The following is a 22,500-nucleotide window of genomic DNA, read 5'->3' as shown; positions in this document are numbered from 1 at the left end:
TGTGTGAAACTGTGTGCATGTGTGCACCTGTGCATCACTGGTAATGTGTAGACATTGTAAACTGTGTTTCCTGTTTCCCTCCCACAGGTTCTGGTGCTGCTCTGGTGTCATGTAGCAGGGAACCTGAATCAGGTGCCGTGGGTACTGATAATGATGACATCTGTGTAATGGCACAGGAAGGTATGCCAGGGTCTGCCATTGGTCAGCCGATTGATGGTACACAGCTGTCGACCCCATCAATGCGCACAGTTATCCTGCCAATACACCCTTTGTCACCAATGTCCCTAGGTGATGGACAGCATACAGTGGGCATTGACCAGGGTAATGTGGTATCTGTGGCACATGCCTCCCCACACAGCAGCCATGGGCATGGCCCAGAGATGGTACCACACAGACAGATGTCCAGGGGTTCTCGTGGGAGCATCCATGGGCGTACTGCCCTGTCAGGCGATGCCCACAGAGGTCTTACAACCTCAGCTATGTTTCGGGCTGTCATGCTGGCACAGTCACGTATGGAATGGTACACCAGACAGGGTCTGAGGGAGCTGACAGCATGTCGCACAGCCATGACTGACAGTATGCGTGACATTGCGGCTGCCATCCGTGATTTCACCGATGTCATAGACAGACATTGTGGGGACATATTAGACCGGTTCCACAACTACATGTCCATGAGCCAGGGGTTGAGGCGTCGATGTGGCCATATGCCAGCAACAACAGCAGCTGGCAGTCGTCGCGGACAACAGGGCCGCGGCCGCCCCCGTAGTGCCAGCAGCAGCCCCAGCAATGCTGGGTCTGTGCTGTCATCAGACTGCCCCAGGAGACCATGTGCACATGGCTCTGGCCAGGCCCGACAGGGATCTGTGTCCAGTCAACGAACACCTGCTTCTGATGACAGTACCCAGTCTGGGTTGGTACTGGATACGGTCCGTAGCACCCTTGCAAGGCACAGGTACAGTGTTCATGGCCAGAGACACTGATCTGTATGACCTGGCAGGTACAGTCTGTGGCTGTCCACAAACACCAGTATATGGCAGCCATGAGGTGGAACTGTGTGCATCCATACACACATGCAAATTGACAACACCTAGGGCTACCGCATACACGCACACACTGCATCAACATTGCCCCACCTTCTACTGCTGTCCCTCACCAACACACATACACATACATGTCAATCGGTGGTATCTGTGGCTGACTCAGGCATACCAAGTTCATACCCTGTGGATATGAAGAAACTGTGCCACCTCCTGCAATCTGTAACAACTGTGCAGGTACAGGTTAACATGTTGCTGATGCACAGGGTGACCACATAGATGTGTAGTAATAGTATCATGATGTTAACAGTACTGTGTGCTGAATTACTTGTGGGTATATCACAGCATGCCTGATGCAGTAAGTGTGTGATTGTCATGTACTGTTGTCTACACCCATGGTAATTACCATAGTGTATCATCTGCACATGTTGGCATACTGGTGGTAATGATGTCAACAGAAGGCTACATACATAGGTAGCACAGGGGATAAGGTAATGAATGTAGTAACAATCCATGATGGACATGTAATTTGCAAGTGGCATGTTGCCCACACTGGACTCTGCAATGCAGATGTTTGAGGATGTTGATATGTGTGCAGTACTACGACTGGTACAGGACACACAGGAGCACCCTAGCACTGCATGCTCACATCTCATACCATGCTAGACAGCCCCAACACACAAAACTAACTGTCACAGGAGGGAGAGTCCCCATACATGTCAGGGATACTGTGGTGGCAGGCCAGGTAGCATACATCCTACTAAGTATGGAACCACTGAGTGAAGGCTCAGTGTCTGTTATTTGACATGTGTATTACTGCAGGTATGAGCACATGGGTTTCCATCCAGTTATTGTACATCCTGACAGTACATGGTCTGTACACTTGTGTGCGCTGAGACTGGACCCTAGCCATCTGACCCGTGTATTTCCATGTACATGTGCATAGTGCCTGCATATTTGCAGCGTTACCTACTGGAAGTGGTACAGCTTGTTTGTTGTACAATGGACTACATGCAGCCCTGTTTACTGCAGCTTTGTTTGCATGCATGTTGCTTGCAATTACCCTGGAATACTGATCACACCTGCAATGCATAGTTATAGAGCTTCTATGGACTCCTAGTGCCATCTGCATAGCTTACGATATGTATGTCCATATCCCACTTGACAGGATGTCACTGTTTGTCCTGTTCACATGTACATTGCCTGTGACACAGTGCATATGGCTTACCTGGCATGTGTCCACATGAGCAGTCATATATGCTACTGCTAACTAATCACAGGCACTACACCTTCACATATTCATCTTCTGTTGAACTACCTGCTTTGCTAGGGATGGCCTGCACCTGTCACCCCTGGGCTTTCAGATATTGGAAAAGGCTCTTGCTACCCCCATAGTGCCTATGTTAGGCAAGGCTCAAATGACAAACCCACCTTCATAGGTATCACAAGGGATAAGAAACTAAGAGTAATGCTACCCAACGCCAGAAGTCTAAACCTCCAGATGCATGCACCAAAACTCTCCTTGGCATGGAGAACATCAATATCTGTGCAGTAACAGATGCCTGGTTCAGGGCTACTGAGAGCACACCAGCACTACCAGGTTTAACCTGGTTGATTTCTTTGAAACAGTCACCAAGGCCATTGACGAGGGGAAGGTGGTTCACACAGCCTACCTGGACCTCGCAAAAGCCTTCACAACAATACCCCACTTGGGCATTCTAGAGAAGCTCACCAGATTAAATATAAGCCCCTATGTCACTAGATGGATTGCACAGTGGCTCAAGGACAGAACCCACATGGTTAGAATTGCTGGAGCCATGCCAGACTCCAAACCAGTTATGAGTAGTGTCCCACAAGGCTCAGTCCTGGGACCTCTCGTTTGGTATATATTTACTGGAGGTACAGGCCAACACGGACGGATTGTGGCTGACCAAATATGCAGATGACTGCGAACTGGCCACCATAATTGACTCTCCAGCCGACACAAGCATCTTCCAAAGGGGCATCATAGAAACAGACAACTTGTGCCAGAGCCATGGCCTTCAGCTAAACAGTGTTTAGAAAGGGAAATGTGCATCCTGTAGTCTGTTCTCCTAGTTGCCAAAAGGGACATTTCCCTCACACACAATTGCACACACACCAACCCCCCTCAGCCAAACACACACACTTGCCATTTGCAGGATTCAAACCCCTACCTAACTATGTTATGACACTTGAGATGGACGCATTAGCAGAGCGTGCTATTCGCATTACTGGGAGGTTTCTTTTCTCCTGCTGTACTTATAGGGTGCTGACATCATCGGTGTTTAGAAAGGGGAATGTGCATCCTGTGGGGAGGCAGACGCCAAGCACACTCTGGCTAAGCTGTCATTCCCTAGGGCAAACAGCCTAGTGTTGACCTCTACACCCATATGTTTAATTGTCAAATGCACATTATTTGTTGCTGATAGACTGTTTGCACATCTTTATTGCCATAGCATTCCCTGTTTGTATGAACAACTTGTGCATCTGTGGAAGATGTTTGCATATTGGGGGGATCCACTATATCATGTATGTCTCTGTAGTCATTTAACTGTGTGCACTGTTCAGACTGCTGTAATGTGGTTGGTTCCTGGAATAACACGTAAAAATACCAGATATGTGTGTCCAACTGCTAAACTGAGATTTGGCCTAAGTGTGTGAGCATGCCCAGTTCAGCCTTCCCATGGCATGTTGTCTGACATATGTCTCATTTATCAAAGTGTGTGACCATACCCAGTGTGAGCATTCCATATGTTGAACTCTGCAGCCCACCACATGTGTGGATGAGTGTGAACTTCAACAAATATCACCAGTTTATGGTTGTGTGTTGTGTGTCATGTTGTGTAGTTACTGTACAACTGCTTTGTGTGTGAACACAACAGGATTATACTGTGCCTGCAGTGTTTGCATGGGATACTTTGCATACAGTTGTCAACATCCTTTCACACTGACCTAACACTGTAGTACTGTATAGCGTACTGGTAGTACTTTGACTGTGGTGGACAGTATCCTGGGCTTTAGTGCTATCACTGCTGTACATTTCGATAGTGAGCACAACAGCCTGGTTAGGGGCCAGTTGTGTACATATGACCATGTTGCATTCTGTTCAGATATGAACTACTTAAAATCAGGCTTGTTCAACATTGGTAGTGTATTCCACAACATAAGTGTACATTTGCAAACACTAGCGATGTGCCCTAGTCCATGTCTAATGCTAGTTGGAGAGTGTGTTTGTCCTTCAACACACATTGTAAGTGGAGTTTACCATGACATATGTCATGGTTAGTATACTGTGCCTCTGTCTACCTGTGACATGACAGTGATACCCAGGATAAAGCTACCATCTCCCATCCACTCATCAAGATTCCTATTGAGGAAAATTGATAAGTGACTCTATGGGTAGCCTGTACTGGGAGTTCACTCATGGGTGGGGGTGGCTTCTGTGTTATGGATCATGCAGTACAGCTTGTCCTATGCAAGTCAGTGCTGGGGTTCAGGTCTCTCATGTGCATAGCTCACTGCCATTCAGATTGTACAAGGTGCAGCATGTTTATTGATACCAGCAACACAGGCAACACATGGCATCTGTGCAAGCTCTTCGATACTCCCAGTGAGGTACTGTTGGGGACTTTACGGTTGATGAAGGTGTCTGCTGAGGTACATCCCACAGGGGCTATTGTAGTCAATTGTACCGCTGATGGAGGATGACTGCAGAGCCACAATGACCTCCCCTTATCTAGATCTGACAACCTTCATGATTAGGTGGGTATATGGTATGTTTCTGTAAACACTACAGCACGTTTGTCCAATGCAGGATATCTATCACCTTGTGTCCCCAGGTCTCTCATTACATGTTAACTACATAATGGGTTAACACCTATGTGGTAATTGGTGGGCACTTACTGTACATCCACGGGGGTTGACTATACACTTTTCTGCAATTAGCTTGCTGATACACTTTTCTGCAATTAGCTTGCTGACATGGCTATGGCACCAGTTGTCTGTTTCTACGTGGCCCTTTTGTGGGATGCTTGTGTCAGCTGGTGGATCATATATGGTGAGCAGTTTGCAGTCCTCTGCAAACATGTTCAGTCCTTCCAGATTTGCCTGTACCTATGGGACATATATACCAGACGAGGGAGATCCCAGGACCAAACCTTGTGGGATGCCAGTTATATCTGGTTTGTAGTCTGACATGGCTGCAGCATGTCTGACCATGTCTGTTCTGTCCTTGGTCTGGTTTGCAACCCCTCTACTGACATAGGGGTTTATATTTAAGCTGGTGAGCTTATCTATAATGAACACGTAGGGTATTGTATAGAAGCCTTTGCAAGGTCCAGCTACGCTGTGTGGACCACATTGCCCTCATCAATGATCTTAATGACTGTTTCAATTGAGTCAAACATGTTTAGGGGCAGGATCTGCACTTACGAAAGCCACACTGAGTAGGGTCCGGTGTCAGTAGGTCCCCAATATCTTTATGTCTGTGGTACATGCTGATCCTTTCAATAGCTGTGCAGACCGAGCTTCTCAGGATTCTGGGGTAGTAGTTTTTAGTATCCATTCAGGCAACACCTTTGTTGAGAAGGACCACTGTTGTTGTACACTGCTCTTTGGGTATATATTCTGTGGTAAGGCTGACATTGAGCAGTAGTGTGATTTGGCATTCCATTCATCTTGGGAGTCCATGTTGCACTCAGCCCAGGACACCATCTCATACCATTGCTGCTGTGTGTTTTGCTTTGTAGATGCTGGCAGTTACCTCAGCATCTGCAATGTCAGGGGGCCAGCAGTCTGCTGGGATAGATATTCTGCATTCTGGGGGGGTGCACTGCACCTGTCAGGATGTATGTTGGCAATATGTGTGTGTGTTTGTGATATTTGTGTGATTCAGAGCATATCTGTGAATTCCCAACACGGTTCCTACCATCAGTTGTGAAAGCCTTGGGATTATCCTTAGTGTCCTGTACAATTTGTATCTTCATAGGTTCATAGGTTCATACTAGGCTATCCACTCTAGGGCATTTGTTAGCCTAGCCAGAGTGTGTGTGGCTTTTGCCACCCCTTGTTATGTGAATATTATGGCCATTTATGATTTGCTTTGCTGTGCCTCTGTCTGGACATGACACAGTGAAGACCCCAGTGTAACTCTACAATCATCCATCCACTTGGCAAGATTCCTGTTGAAGAGTGTCAGTGAGGGGCTCTGCCTAACATGGAGTGGGATTCTGGTCCAGGGTGTGGGGAGCCTCTGGATTATGTATCTGTCCCCCCAGCACATTCTATTTCATTATTTGTTGAGGTTGACATCTCTCACTCTCACAGCTCCGATGGCTTTGAGTTTTCTGGGGTGGAGCATGTCCATTACTCCTGTGTTGGGCATGGCCTTCTACAACAGGCATGCAATGCCTCTGTGTAGGCAGTATGTGACTGCATTCAGCTGGGGTGTCTACAGCCAGGCAGCATATGACATGTATTTGAGACCCTTTATCCTCTTGGTGAGGTACCTTTGAGGTCTTTCTAACTGCTGCAGGTGTCCGGTAAGGTACATCCCATATGAGGCATTGTACTAGATTATGGGTGTGATAAGAGAACAGTATAGGGGCACAATGACCTCTGTTGGCGTAGATGTGAATCCTTTCCTGATCACGATGTCAAATGTAGACAGTCTTCCTAGCCACACTGGCAATGTGAGTGTCACATAACAGGTTACTGTCCACTTGTGTCCCTAGGTCCCTGATTACTCCTTCCATACATAATGGTTTACCACCTATGTGGTAATTTGTGGTACCTTGTTTGGTATTTGGTGGGACATTCATACTGTCCAGTGTCTTCAGGACGGCTGGGTGGGGTTTCTGTGTGTGAGAGTGTGGTCTGTAGCATGCTACAGACTGTACAGCAGTCCTGCCTACAGTTAGTTGCACATGGGTGGACTCCAATGCCTTGTGCATTGTCAGTTACCTGGATGTATGGGTGTCTGTGCTGAATATGGATACTCACCCTCCTTTTATGTTTTGTTCCAGGTTTTGGGGCCATGACACATGATATGTGGTATAACCTGGTAGTGCTGGTGTGCTGTCAGGAGGCTTGCAGCAGGTTTCTGTCACTGCACAGACATCGATGTTCTCCATACTGGGGATGGCCTTGGGAGCATGCATAATCTGGCATTGGTCAGCATTACCCTTATGTTTCTTTCCACTTATGTTTTCTAGGGTGGTGGGTTAGTCTTTTCAGCGTGCCTACAAAAGGCTCTATGGAGGTGGCAAAGGCCTTATCCAATATCCAGACGCCCAGGGGTGACAGGTGCAAGCCATCCCAAGAACAGCTGCGTGGCTTGTCAAGCATGACATCAAGCAGACAGACATTGGATCCCCTTGGAATGACACCAGTAAGTGTGCCACTTGCTATGACTGATCATTCCGTGTTTGTACTGTGGCATTATTCTTGGTAAGGGTAGGATGCTGCAAACGGTGAGTGTCATACTGGCCTGGACTACATAATCAGAGAGCTCATCTATGTCTTTTTTCATGTAGTCTAGGGAGGTACATCTCAGGTCATTCACACCAGCATGGACTATGACTGCATCATATTTCTACTTGCTTTGGAGTGACATGCATACTTCTGTTATGTGGCGTATTGTGGCAGCCTACAGGCAGCTTACTGTACCCTTTCCCTTGTTCAGTCTGGTGTGCGGGACAGCAGTGTGTCTGACTATGGAGTCACCTATTACAACTGTATCAGGCATGTTGTTTCTCCTTCTGGCCTGTGACTGTTTGGCACACCAGCTTTGTGTACTATGTGTTGCATGTGCTATGTTTGGAGGTTGTTTGATTGGGTGTCTGCTTTAGAGGCCTCTGTTGGTGTGCTGTGTTTGTAATTTGTGCCTCCGGGAATGTTTTTCTGTGTTTGTGTTTGGTTTGCAGTTGTGATAGGTCTATGTGGGACTGTGTTTGTGGTGTGTGTGGTTACCTTCTCCTCCTGACTAGTTTTGGGAGTACTGAGTTGAGGGAGCTGAGCCTCCAGTTTGGATAGATGGTTGCATCTCTCGCATACATTTGTATTTCTTGGGTGGAGTTGGGGGTTGTCTGTGTACTTGGGGCAGGTGTAACATTGCCTCAGGATTCACAGATTCAACTTGTTGTGGCTGGCCTTAGTGGATTGTATGTGTGGACATATTTTATTGCCATACTACTGATCAGTGATTACTTCATTGTTTATGTTTGCTCTATCATGTAGTAGCTTCCTCATTCTCTTGCATGGTTTGGTTATGGCTGGTGTCCACCATGCCAGATGCCTGCGTGTATGGCATTGTGTCTTGTTTTAATTTAGGATTGCATAATCCAAGCATTCCTGGCAGTGTTCATGGAATGGCTGTATTACAGGTTCTGAGGTTTGGCCCATATTTTGCACCTGCACAGGACCTTTAATGGATTCCACATCAGTTTGGAGGAGTGCAAATATTGCTTTACATATGTTTTCCACTGTGGTTCTGGCCAGGGCCTGTGGTCAGGATTTGTATATCCAGTGCGATTACTCTATGGTCTGGTTTTACCAGTGAGCAATACACTTCTCGTCTTGCCATCCAGTACCCATGTTGCTGATTATCACATCCAGTATTCTTACCCCTCTTGTGGGAGTGGTACGTTGTTCCTGGGCCTTTTGGTTTATGGATTCTATGAACTTTTGTCCTACACTGTTGGAGCTAGTATAATGCTCCCAGTCTATGTCTGGGTATTTTCAGTCACCCAATATAATGTGGTTTGGAGGACTTGATATATTCATGTATTCCAGCATAGGCCAGGTGCAGTTCCTGGTGTTGGGACAGTAGTCTGTAGCAGGCTATAAACTGGGGGGCAGTTTTAGCCACTGTTACTTGACCATGGCTCGTCCAGGCTGCTTCTTGTTGTGGTACCAACATGGGGGTGTGGTTATCCTTGACAATTCTTGCTAGTCACCCTGCTTTTGTAGCTTGTTCCATGTTTTGAGTCTGTACAGCACAGTATGAGGTGTAACCTGGTAGTGTTAGGGTGCTGTTGTGAGCCTTGACTCAGTTTTCTGTTACAGCACAGATATCAACATTCTCCATACTGGGTGAGTTTAGACTGCATGCATCTTGCTGTTTCGACGTATCCCTTATCTTATTCTTATCCCTTCCGATACCTATGGAGATAGGTTTGTGTTTTGAGCCTTACCTACTCAGGGCACACTGTGGGTAACAACAGCCTTTGCCAGTATCCATATGGCCTGCACTGATAGGTGCACGCCAGTCCTAGCAGGTGGAGCATCATGTCATGCTCAGCATGTCATCCCAGACTGGCACACATTGGATCCCCTTTGACTAACTGCGATACTTCAGTCAATTATTGCACTTGATCATCTCATTGTCATATTGTGGCATGATGCTTGGTGAGGGTAGGATGTTAGTCAGGGTCCTCAGGTGTGCATATAGTACATGGTGTTACATTACTTAACACATGGCATTCATGCCTCAGGTGGTGCTGCAGGGCTGCCTCTGTCGGATGCATATTACACTTCCCTGTACATGTTTGTGAGCAGGTCATGTCATTGTAGGCATCCATGTTATTATTTGAGTGAGTCAGAGGGGGTATCATTCCCAGGGTTCCTACTGAGCCAGTGTATGTGCTATGCGTTGCCTCTTTGCCAAGGCCAGGGCATACTGGGCACGCCTCCTTCTGCCTACTGGGGCAGGCTCAGGTTGTTCCTCCTCCGAGTCACGCTCTGCCTGTGATGACCTTGGCAATGGTGGGGGGCTGTTTGGCCCGGCCCTATGCTGGTCCTGCTGCAGCTGTTTTCGCAAGATCATATTATGTAGCATAGCACATACCATGACAATTTGGGTACAAGTAGTTGGTGTGTACTGCAAGGCTCCACCAGATGTGTCCAGACACCGGAACCGTGACTTGAGCAGCCCAAACACACGCTCTATTACATTACGTGTTTGTGCGTGTGCCTCATTATGGCGTTCCTGTTCAGGTGTGTGTGCGTTTCTGATGGGTGTCATCAGCCACGGCTCCAGTGCATAACCTGCATCCCCCACTAGGTGTCCGTGCGGGATGTCCCCATTGGCAAATGTCTGGTACAGCTGCATCAAATGCCAGATGTGGGAATCATGGTAGCTCCCAGGACAGCCAGCACACACATTCATTATTATGCCCTGGGCATCACATACGACCTGGCAGTTGATGGAGGGGAAGCCCTTGCAGTTGATGTATGCCCTACCCCGCTCACCGGCTGGTGCTTTGATGCGTATGTGCGTGCAGTCTATTGCACCCACTACCTCAGGGTATTCCGCTATTTGCTGGAAGAGACGCATATTGCTGGCCAATACCTCATGGGCATTGGGGAAATATACATGATCGCTGACATGGCATCCAGGAACTGGTGCAGTACCCTGGAGGCTGATGCCTGTGATATCCCCATCATATCACCAGTTGGTCTCTGGAAGGTACCTGTTGCTAGTATTCTTAGGCCAACACATACCTTGGTTTCCACTGGGATGGGTTCCCCTCTGTTGGTTCTGTGTGTGAGGCGTGGCCTGCACAGCTCCACTATTTGCTGCAGGAGGTCTCTGTCCACTCTATAGGGCTCTACTATCTCCAGCTCATGTAACCCGTGGTAGGTGACCCTGGGCCTGTACACTCTTCTCTGTCTCCTCACTGTGGGTTGTCTGGCACCATCTGCATTGTCACCACCCTCAGCAAGTCGCCTATGTCTCATTATGACAGCTATGGCAGCCCCTAACATTTCTGCTCTGAGTTCAGCTTTTTCAGTTTTCACTTCTAATAGCTTACTCCTGTCTTGCAGTGTCTCTTGAGAGAAACATCCTGCACTGCTGTTTGCAGAGTTTTAAGTGCTGGGCTGGGCTACTATTCTGCCTGTGTAATTGCCTGTTTCCAATTGTTTTCACCCGCTAGCTCCAGCAGTATTCCCTGCTAGCTTCCTACTAAATCTGTTGCTTCCTTTTTCCTCTCCGTTTCCTCAGGGAGGAGCCGTGTGCAAACCAGCAGAAACACGCTCACAGTGACTTACACGCGCGCACACATGCTTACACAGTTCAGAATCTGTTTATTTGGATTAAAACGCGTGCACACCCGCGCAAACAGTGTTAAACATCTCCCAACACACTCCCACATGCTCAGTCTGCCTTACACGCGCGCACACTGCCTTACTCGCGCTTCATGGCACGCACATGTGCGCATGCACGCCCAGCAAGAAACTTTGGTGTAGGCAACAGTGTACACCTTCCATTTCTTGACTTTCTCATGCTTATCTAGTGGCACACCTCTTTCCATGATATCTGTCTGACATCTGTCATGTAACTCTGACCTCCAATGAACTGCATTTCTTTCTACCATTCCCCCCTGTGATGTCACCTATCTCCTACTCTGTTCCTCCCCCTTCTGTAACTCTTACACTACTCAGACTGTGCTCATTTGCTATGTGACAGTGGAATTCAGTATCCTAACACTCATTTGCATCAGATTGCCTACTAATGCTTAGTTACATGTCTTAGACTCAGCTTCCCCCCTTAGCAACCACTACACGGTGGCCATGTTGGTTTTGGTCTGCTGGTCCCTGCATTGACATTCCATGTATTGCATAAAACCCACATTTGTGGGTTTATAACCTTCGTTTTTATGTTTTATACAGCGCAGCCCATTTGCTCGGGGCTGCACTGGGTTTAAACATCGGCAATCGCCAAAAAAAAAAATTATATTTTAATATATTTGCATCAGGTTACTTTGCCAATGGCCACATATTTGGCCATTGGCATGCTGCCTGACACATATGCACCCTTTATTTGGAGCTGACATGGCTCCATTGCAGTTTTTGCAGAAACGTACTCAGTTGTCAACTGAGTACATTTCTGCAGCTAAAACGGCTCTTACACGGGCTGTTCTGGGCTTCCTGGATCACTAATCATCCTCATTTGCATGCTATTCGGCTGCAAGTGAGGTGATTAGCTTATCCACGCCCACTCCGTGTAAGAGACGTTTTAACTTGTCTGTGAATCCGGCCCATTTTTTATGTAAAAAATTGTACAAGTATAAACTCTTCCTGGAAAATACCTGACATATACAATGGGAGTCGGATGCCGAAAATAACTGCCCTTGGGCTCCTCTTAGTATTTAAGTTAAATGAAAGTAAAAAAAAAAAAAAGAAGTTTTCTAAATAACAGACTAAAACTAAGTGTTGCATAATTAATTCAAAAAGGCTAGCAATAACCTGGACTGCTTAAATACAGTTTTACTAAGACAAGCAAACTTTTACTCATCTGGTTAAATTTCATATATGAATAATTAATTCTTAATGCCAAAATGAAACAGCAGAGGGAATACTGTGCAACGGTACATCTGGAAATGGAGTGAACAGTAGGTATAACAAGCATCTTGTGAAAATAAGTTAAAAAAAAAAAAAAAAAAAAAAAAAAAGCTATCCTGGAACTACAATTTACTGTTCTACCCCCAAACTACTCCAACTGGAGTATAAAACCAAGATTTGTTAACTACAAAGCTTACCTGCTTGCAAGAAACTTGCTACGCCACACATCACACTGTATTGTCATCCTTTCTAACTGTTCTGAAGTATGGACCAAGTTTTTTGTCAGTGTTTCATTCTCTAGTATTAGCTGGTTTTTCTCTCGTGCCATACGCTCAAAGTGATATTCTAAGTCATCTCCAACAGATGCAACAAGTAATTTCTTCAGTTCTCGATTGACCTAAATGAAAACAAAATGTTCTCCTCAGCAATGCTTCTGATCCTTTGTACTTGTCACTATGCCTTTCATCTGCAGTCATACATTAGGAAAGTACAGCTGTATAAAAAAATTACCCATAACAGTAAATGTTTTGAGTACAAGCTCTGTTGCAATGTAATTCCTTACTACATATGGGACTTACCACAAGGCAGACATTCACCCCGAAGACTGGACTCACACAGCCTTAAGAACATCAGCAAAGGCAAACTCCTAACAGACAATGACAAGAGAGAGACAGTTGCCAAAAAAACAGCAGCAGATGTTGCAGACCAATATGAGAGAGCAAGAATAAGCATATCCAGTGAAGACAGCCATTTGTACCTTTACAGAAATTGCTAGGGGAGAGAAGAAAGGGGGGGTGCAAACAGAAAAGAGTTGGTCAATTAAAAGGGATGTCATCCATAAAGAAAACCAGATGCAGTCATCCGTTGCTTTTCTGAAGCAATGATAGTCTTCTTCTTTCGGCTTTTCCCGGTTAGGGGTCGCCACAGCGGATCACCTGTCCGCTCATGATTGGTAGTGGTGTTTTACAGTGTCAAGTTGCCAGCCCAGCACCCAAACTTCCACAGAAGGCAGACAAGCGCACACACACACACACACACACACACACACACACACACACACACACACACACACACACACACACACACACACACACACACACCTAGGGCCAATTTAGAGAGTGCCCAATCCACCTACAGCATTGTCTTTGGGATGTGGGAGGAAACCCACGCGACCACAGGGAGGACTTGAAGCAATGACAGTAAAGGTCAGGAAACAGAGACCAATGGTTTTGATTTTGGGCTACCTGCTACTCTGAAAACCCACATAACATCCCTTTAATTTAAGTGGTAATTTGTAGAAGACCTCTATCTGCATGGGGAAGGTGGAAAGGAATCTGTACTGCAATACTGATCCTACTTGAACATTTACTATTAAGGCAAGTTTCTCAAAAAGCTGTTGTAAACTCTTCATATGTTTGACTGTTGAATCAGAACTTCTCATACACAGTAGATTCCCAAAACAAGAACTCCCAAGTGTTGGACAAAGGCAAAGAGGAAGTCTCTGCAAATATAAAAAGGGGGCCCTGAAGGACTGTTATACTAAATCCTGCCCTACTCAATGACTGGCTGTCCAACACGTGAGTGTATGATCAGGAAGATGGACCACACATGCTCCTGAAGAGACATGCTTAAAGAAAGCTGCTCACAAGACTACTGCTCCAACAGGAATAAGCCTCACCCAACTCTTTAAGACCTTGCCATGCTTTATACAACAAAATATAATGAAATAAGATAGCCGTTCAGACAAAAGTCTATTAAGTCACTGGTTAGCCTTGTTCACTCCACACAAAGGCAAAGAGATGGTCCAGTGACCTGCCTAGACAGTAAAGTACAGCTATCCAAGTCACACTTACCAGTAACAGTAGATGCTTAAATTCCACACTACTATAGTAGCCTTTAGGCTACATAGGGTGCGTCTTGCCCAAGACGCAAAAAACAGACAGCTTACAAAAGTTCTGGCTCCCCTCCTACACTTTCACTCTGAAGTCTACTCCAAGAAGGGAAAATCGGTACTGACAGTGCAAAATCGACAGGACTTTGTCTAAAAGTTAAGCAGCTTACTCATCCTGAACTAAACAAAAAACAGTCATCAGACTATTTCCCAATAAAAACTCTATACACTGAGGGGGTGTTGAGTGGGTGCAGTTACTGCAGCAGTGATGATTCTATCATCTACTGTTACGGGTAAATGCAACTAAGTTCATCATTCCCACTGCTGTAATAGCCTTTAGGCTATATGGATTGATTACCAATACCTATTCAACCTGGGAAGAAGACATGTATGGCTCCAGGAGCCCCTGAAGGATATCCTAGCAAAGCTGGTCCTGGATCTACACATAAAAAATCTAGTACACAATTTCTTGTACAGATATGTAGAGAGAACTATGTAGCTGTCCCTAGAAAGCTTCTACAGTCCAGCCATTTCCAACATTCCATCAAAGACCAGGCTCTCAGACAGTGGGACCAAACATTGCCTGGAACTGGTTTATCATGGTAGGTATAACAAAAGGAAACAGCAAAGGACAACCAACTGGAAAAAGTTGTTTTGGCATGGACTGTCCTTTCTTAGTCTCAACTTAAGAAATTAATAGCCAACTGGCTTTTACGAAGGACTTTGTTCAGTCCACAAATCTTCTCGATGGTTTTGAGGGTTAGTATAAAACAATGGGAGACTGATGGCCTGAATCAAAAAAAATTCTGAAACACTGGCATGAATGAGGGAATTGGTCTTAATGATACCCTATGCTAAAAGCAGACCGGACAGGGTTTACCCATCAACAGAGCTTGCGACTCAGACACTCATACTTCGGATGTCACAGCAAAGACAGTAACAGTTTTTCTTGTAATGAACCTTAGATCAGCCTTATGTGCAAGTTCAGATGGAGATGTGCTTAATTTTTCCAGCAGAAAGAAAGGATCCCAGGAAGGAGCTACCTGTTTACAAAGTGATCTCAGGTTAAACACCCCTATCAGAAGCTATTTTACTAAGAAAACATTGAAGAAAGAAGGATCCGTGGGCAGACATACTGACATAGCTGAAGATGTACCTTGATAAAGCAGTACAAAGGCCAGAGGCAAGTAACTTGCACAAATACTTGAGCACCATGGGTACAATCCCAGATTGGGCCAGGTTATTGGGCAAGAACCAACTAGAAATTCTTCCACATATATATTAGCAGGATTTCCTGTCTTCCTTTAGAACCTGCTGCATATCCTCAAAAGAGAGGTGCCTAAACGGTATGAAAATTAAGGCAGACAATTTAAGATGTTTTAGACTGGGGTGTATTAAACTCTCCCTTGTCCAGAATGAATAGATCCAGGTATTGAGGTTGCTTGTTTTAACTGTTCTCGGCCAATTCCACAAAAAGGTAGAACCAATATTGCCTTGGCTAAAAGGGGGTCACTAAGAGTATTTTTTGAGCGTCATTATGAATCACTATAATTACCCTGGATATAAAAGTGGAAAGGGTGGGATTACATAAAGAAACATTCCCCTGCAAGCAAATTAAAAAAGCATCTAGTAATTGGGTTTGTTTTAGAAGGCTAACAAATCTATCTGAGGCATTCCCAAGAACTAGATCAATACCCTGAAAACAACTCGAACTGTATTAGTGAGGGTCTGCCCTTGTCCTGCTTAAGTTTTTCTGCCACTATACTTTGATCTGAAGGAATGTAATATGCTTAGAGGATTAAATAATGCTAAACAGCTAACTCAAAAGCAATCATAGCCAGCCTGTATAGAGGGTAAAACCTTGTACCTTGTGACCCCTAGCTTGTAAATGTATCGTATCACCATGGAGTTGTCTGTAATCAGGCAAGGTCCACGGGACTGTATATGAAGAGAGGAAGCATGGATCACAGCCCACATCTCTTGCAAAATTACGTGCTTTGTTCTGTTCAAAGAACCCCACAGGCCTTGCACTTTTGCCCTCACAGGAACTGCCACCAAGGAAATTCTGAGGAGTCTGTAGTTACAGATTGACTTGGAGGTTGAGAAAAGGGGGGGGGGGTGCACTTAACTGCATTTGTAGTTTTCTCCAGTGCAATACCATATATACAAAATTTGAGTCAAGTATTTGAAAAAATCTAAAGGATGCATGTGCTAGGTCCATATTTTTTTAGATATGGAATCTTTCTCATGTACAACCTAGCAAGAGGAATCATGAGAATCATAGATGCCATGAACCCTAGAATCTTGAGAAACACTGGCTGAAGTCAGAGACTGAACCAACATTTAGGAAGATGTCCAGATAAAATTTCACTTTCTCCTGCATCAAACATTTTTACTGGGGAGTGTTTATAAGGCATTGTAGAAAAAACACCTGGTGTGAAACAGTTGAGGAGGATTTTTGAATGTTTATCTGGAATCCTAAAATGAGTGCCATAAGTTATGACTGGAATTAAAACATTTTGTAAACACTCTTGAAGCAGCAGATAACCTAATGGTTATGCAGAAACCTGACTGACTGTGTAACCCAAACCCAGAAGTTAAGAGAATTTTAGGTCCCATGTTACCATAAACATTCCTTCGGGTGCAAGTAATAACAGATTCTGAAGGGTCAAAATCTTTAAATATGGAAACTCCTCAACACTGACATAAGAAGGAAAGATTTAAAACTAGTCTCCAAGAAAGATCTTTCTTTGGTACTAGAAACATTCTGGAAAAGAAGCTTTTGCTCCTTGAATAAATAGCAGGTTCTATGACTCCTAAGATGAACAAAGCTGAACAAACGGAGGGAAAAAATCTGCCTGGTTTGAAGGGAGGAGAGGAACTCGCCCTGAAAGTAGACTTTGTTTCCAGTGCCAGCTGTACAACTCCAGAACCACCTTTAATCCTCATGAGTCTTAAAATCTACTGCCAAAGGAGAAAGAAAAAAAAAAAAAACAGTTGTTGGGACAGGTTTTTGAGACTGAGGCAGGAAGGAGGCAAGCTAGCACAGCCATCCTGATACTTTATACTGTCACTTTACTGGAAAGGTTTCTGCTTGTTACAGTTCCTCTCCTGCCATCTCTATTTGTTTCTTAGGCATGAAAGAGTATCTGGGAGACTTTAAAGGGGGTCTGACAATTCTTAGAAAGTTCCTAAGCCAATTTCCTTCTTTCCTCAAACTGTGGACCTAAGCAGCAGATGGGTCAAATAAAACCTTTTTTCTCTAAAGCTGAATTCAAAAATTCTGACTATTTCAACAGAAAAGGCATACCTCCTCAAACATTAGCAGAAGCAGAGGCAACACAGTATCTGTACAATCATTCATCTCCAATGCATGTTTAAATACTAGAGACATGTCAAATACTAACATGGAGTTAGGCACAAGCTTCTACACATGGGACTGATAGTTAAAAATTCTATACATTCTATACACCAAAGTGGAAGAATGAAAAATTCTAACACCAAATCTGTATAAAAAGGTGCACACTTATGTAACCAGCTTATTGTATGTTTTTTTATATTTTTTCCTCAACAGATTTGTTTTTCAATTGAATTGTACAGGTTATAGGTCACATTAAAGGTGGGAAAAGTTTTAAAATGATTTATTGTGGTCTTTTTTTTACATCACAAAAACCTAGCATTTTAACAGGGGTGTGTACACTTTTTATATCCACTGTACTTCTTCCAAGGATGGTGCCCCAGGAGGAAAAGGAGCAGAATGTGTCAAATGCACTTACAACACTATAAAAAAGTCCTCAACACAGTGGGAACATCCATTAGTTTCCTTAACAAACAAAACTCATTAATCTTCATAACAATCTGCTAAAAAAACAAAAAAAAACTCACAAGGAGGTTACAAAAATCAGTTTTCATTAGGGTCAGAATATTGGGCTGGAGAATCTGTAGGAAATGAAGCCCTGCTTCTATCTAGCTCATACTTCTCTATCTAAATTCCTAAGGGACATCTCAAGTGACAGGTACTGAAGGCTGTGTACCAGGACTGCATACAACAATACTTAGTTAAGGTAAGATCATCACCTTACATATATTGCAAGCTCAGGTGAACAATGTTTAACCTTTTTCCTTATCTTCTGTGACTGACTAGAAGAGGAATCTGTGCCTTTCAAGAGGTTTCTTCTCATGGACACATCCTGTAGCATTACCTGGTGAAACTCCATATCCCAGTAAAGATGGTTCTCCCATGCCTGGTTTGGCCATTGGAACAGCTGATGCTGATGTGGCTGACACCCTGGTTTGTTTTGGCCAAAAGGACAACAGAGGAAGTCATAGAGGCAAGTGAGCAGTCTGAGGAACAACAGATTGCCACTGCAGGTTCACCCACATCAGTTGGGGTGCAAACTGAGCCTGCATAAAATCGGCAATGGCTCTCAGGTAAATTAATTTTTTCACCAGGAACTGCAGAAGACGGACCAGCAGGAGCAGTCTAAGTATCTATGCTGTGGCAGAGAAGGATGCATCATCTAGGATCTCTTAAATGAGTCAGGAGCATTACTCTCAACCTGGAGACATCAAACATCTGGACAAAGGCCCATGAAAAATAGGTACAAATCCATATGCTGATTAACACACAATTTGCATACATAACTATGTAACCCCACCTACTCCAATGGAATTGTGGGGTACCAACTTTTAAACACAAACTGAAGAACAGACAACCAAAATATGATCATGAATCACAAAATAAGCAGAAGAACAACAGTGTTTTATTTATATTTGAACTTGTGCAAAACTAAAATACAATTTTCTTTAAAGAAAAATAAAATTAACTGAGGCTGCGCTTCAGCATTCATTAAATAACACAAAATATAAACCAGAACAAACTGTATTACGTATATTACTGACATTTGAACTTGTATAAAATTCAAATACAATTCTTATATATACAAAAATAAAATCAACTTAAACACAGCACAGGCCTTTTTACAACCCAGGCCAGGCTTCCCCATCATTTTCCTCCTCCAGCTAGCCTGCACAGATAACTCTCTCTCTAATTGCACACCACCACAAAGTACAGATTAGAGGCCATCGGCCAGTGAATTGCTTTCAAGAACAAAAACAAGTGCAGACAGCATTATCTGTCAATCTGTTAGCTCAAGTCAGAAGTTAGTGACAAAGCTAGGAAAAAAAAAAAGGAAATGCACACACACACACACACAGGTTTTCATTTCATAGCAAATGCCGACTGCTGAAAAGCAAGCAAAGCAGCTTACAGAATAAAATGCTACCAAAGACAAAAGGAGGACAAAGAAAGTGACATAAATGTGAGAAAAAGAAACATAGCACACTAGGCCATGTTTATGCTTTACAGTTACATAAAGTGAAATTTGCTGTATTTATTGTATGTTTCTGCTTGGTCACATACAACAACAAAAGCATAATTTCATTCAAATGTGCAAAAAATAAATAACTAAATAAAAAAATCACAGATTTCTAAAATCAAATGTGAAGCCCTTATTCATAGCTCTACCACATGGCACTTCAGAAAAGGAAATAAATATATCATCTCATTCTTAACTTTTCCATTCTTCAATTCAAACATTATCTTGGGCTTATTTCTTTTCTTAAAGCAAGAGAGCTCAGTAATTACAAAGCTTTATTTATCATTGTGTTTAGTTAGACCTCGACCCACTACAAGCACACTTCTATCTGTTTATACGCTACATATATGTAGATCTGGATAGAGATAATGTATACAGAGAGATCCAGCTATAAATATTTATATATGTATCTAAAAACTTTCATTGCTCATACTACTAATTTTCTTCAGAAACAATCTAACTGCTCTTCTTACATTGTGTTTGATTTCCCCAGTCTTCATTTGACATCTCCGAGAACAATAAATTATTTTCCATCTCAAATAAACTTCTCTGACCTAGCAGCAGTCTGTATCACAATTTATGTGTAGTCTCTTACATACAAAAACACGCAAACATCTGCACACACATATTGATATTCACGTATACGTACATGTGGATGCCAGTGGAAAAACATCAGAAAATATTGAAGTCTCTAATATCTGAAGTACCTCTCTTTGATTAGCTGACTACAGCAGACAGAGAATGCATGGTTCACTGATGGTTCTGCTAGAACCTCTATGAATGACACAAAGTGGGTGGTGGGTGGCTTAATGCCTATGAACATAATATATAATGAAGGTTCTGCAGACTCCAATAATTAGGCCAGTGCAGGCCATCAGTAATTTTCTGCCGGAGGATGACGCTTTTATTTACACCTACAGCTAGGCAGTGTATATAAGGGACAGACAACCTGGTTACAGTATGGCAGCAACAACATCAAAAGATTCATGGTATACACTTAATGGGAGGTTCAAAAGACCATTAAAAATATTTTGTTTTCAAACAAATAAAAAAAAAAATCTTGGAAACAGTTGAACAATGTAAAACATGTGGGACATGCAGATGCCCACATGCTGTCTACCACAAATAAAAGGATGCACAACCAGAAGGTGGATGAAATGGAGAACTGAAGAGATCTCCATGGAAGCTAGAATGGGAAGATGGGCACACAATGGAATGGGCACAGCAGCACACAATAGCTTTAAACAGAGACTTGGCTACTGATGTCATTAAGCAATGTAAAAATTGTCAATAAACTAAATAGAAACAATTACAGCTCAAATTATGTTGACAGGTACATGTACACTGGGACAGCAGTCCAGGTCAGATATAGGAAATAGACTGCATGCCTAGACTATACGCCTCTTCAAGTTTCCTAATGGTTTTATGTGTTATCTCCCTTGTTGGGAAAGCAGCTGTACGATTTGATTATAGACTATATAATTAAAACAATCTTATTCCTTTATTTAACAGTAGACTATAAATGTTAATGCTAGCATACTTCTCAATGTCCATCCTTAATTTACTTCGATTTCCTACAACTTCTTAAAAATGGATTCTAACAACTGCACATCAGACATGATTAGACTGATCAAATAAGAGGCTACCCTGATCAAAACAGCTACTCTAAATTGCAACTAATTTATTACTGCATCATTTAGCCTGCTGTACTGTTAATATCTGAATGTATAAAATGACAAAGAATTCCATCAGTATATTTACTTAGATTCACACTCAGCATAAATGGCCCAACACAGAATGCAACCTGTCAAATTATGACTGCACACACACACACACACACACACACACACACAAGGGAATGGAATTAAACAATTATTCCTCCTTGAATAAAACATACTGCAGCACACACAATTATTCCTTGAATAAAACGGACTGTTATTCTGCAGCACACACACTGAATGGACTTACAATCTCCTTACTTCAACGGAAGTTATTCTCCGAATTGAACTTGAACACTCGGCTCGTTGGCAAGTTTGAATTGGCTTCAGCAATCCCTTCACATACACACACTTGAATGTGACCTGTCAAATTATCACTGCACACACACAGGCTTGCATGGAATGAATTACACTTGCTCTTGAATTGAACAGTACTTCCTTACACACACATGGTGACGGAATGCAACTCAAACAATTATTCCTCAAATAAAATGGACTGCAGCACACGCACTGCAGTCTGTACAGACTTAAAATCTCCTTATCTGAACGGAAATTATTCCTTGAATTAAACATTCACTTTGGCAGCAAATAGCTGCTGTTCTGTCTGAATTGGCTGCAGCAATCTTCTGTCTGAATTGGCTGCAGCAATCCCCTCACATAGACAAACTTGAATGCGAATCGTCGAATTAACAGATTCCACAAACAAATTGCACGGACTTACAGAACAATCGCATTTGCTGCTACCGTGTAAAGCAAGTATGATGAATTGTCTTGTTTTTAATTTTTTTTCTTACCTGGAGGCTCACCTGTGGACCATGAGTGGGTGGGTGCTGGGCGGATACTGGACAAGAGATCCACTAATGCCATTACCACTATGTTCCCTCCAAAACAGTTCAAATATCTCCAACAGGCAGTCTGCCTCACAAAGCTTATGCATGCATGCCCCTGTAGGGTGGCAATGTGTGGTGACATCAACCATGGCCAGCCATTAAGTTGTAAATGATATAAAAACAAGAATTAAAAAAAAAAAAACGGGAATTAAAGGGGCCAATCAGGAAATCGTGGCACCCCATTATTTTGCCCTCAAAACTGGAAAATACCGAGGAATTTGG

The 22,500-nt window shown here is 43.5% G+C and overlaps 1 protein-coding gene across 1 annotated transcript in view; it reads right to left on the bottom strand.

Moving 5' to 3' along the window:
* The window catches only part of BLZF1 (basic leucine zipper nuclear factor 1), a 385,310-nt gene that overhangs the window by 244,483 nt on the left and 118,327 nt on the right, over window positions 1-22,500 (bottom strand). The window contains exon 4 of the mRNA XM_044072350.1: window positions 12,599-12,798. Within this exon, the coding sequence (XP_043928285.1) occupies window positions 12,599-12,798 (200 nt within the window). The remainder of the gene's footprint in view (window positions 1-12,598; window positions 12,799-22,500) is intronic.

The sequence above is a fragment of the Protopterus annectens genome, chromosome 5.part0 (genome assembly GCF_019279795.1).
Source record: "Protopterus annectens isolate FY-2018-M chromosome 5.part0, PAN1.0, whole genome shotgun sequence".
NCBI lineage: Eukaryota > Metazoa > Chordata > Ceratodontiformes > Protopteridae > Protopterus > Protopterus annectens.
The sequence above is the reverse complement of the archived record's forward strand: the minus strand, read 5'-3'. Positions and strand labels throughout refer to the sequence as shown.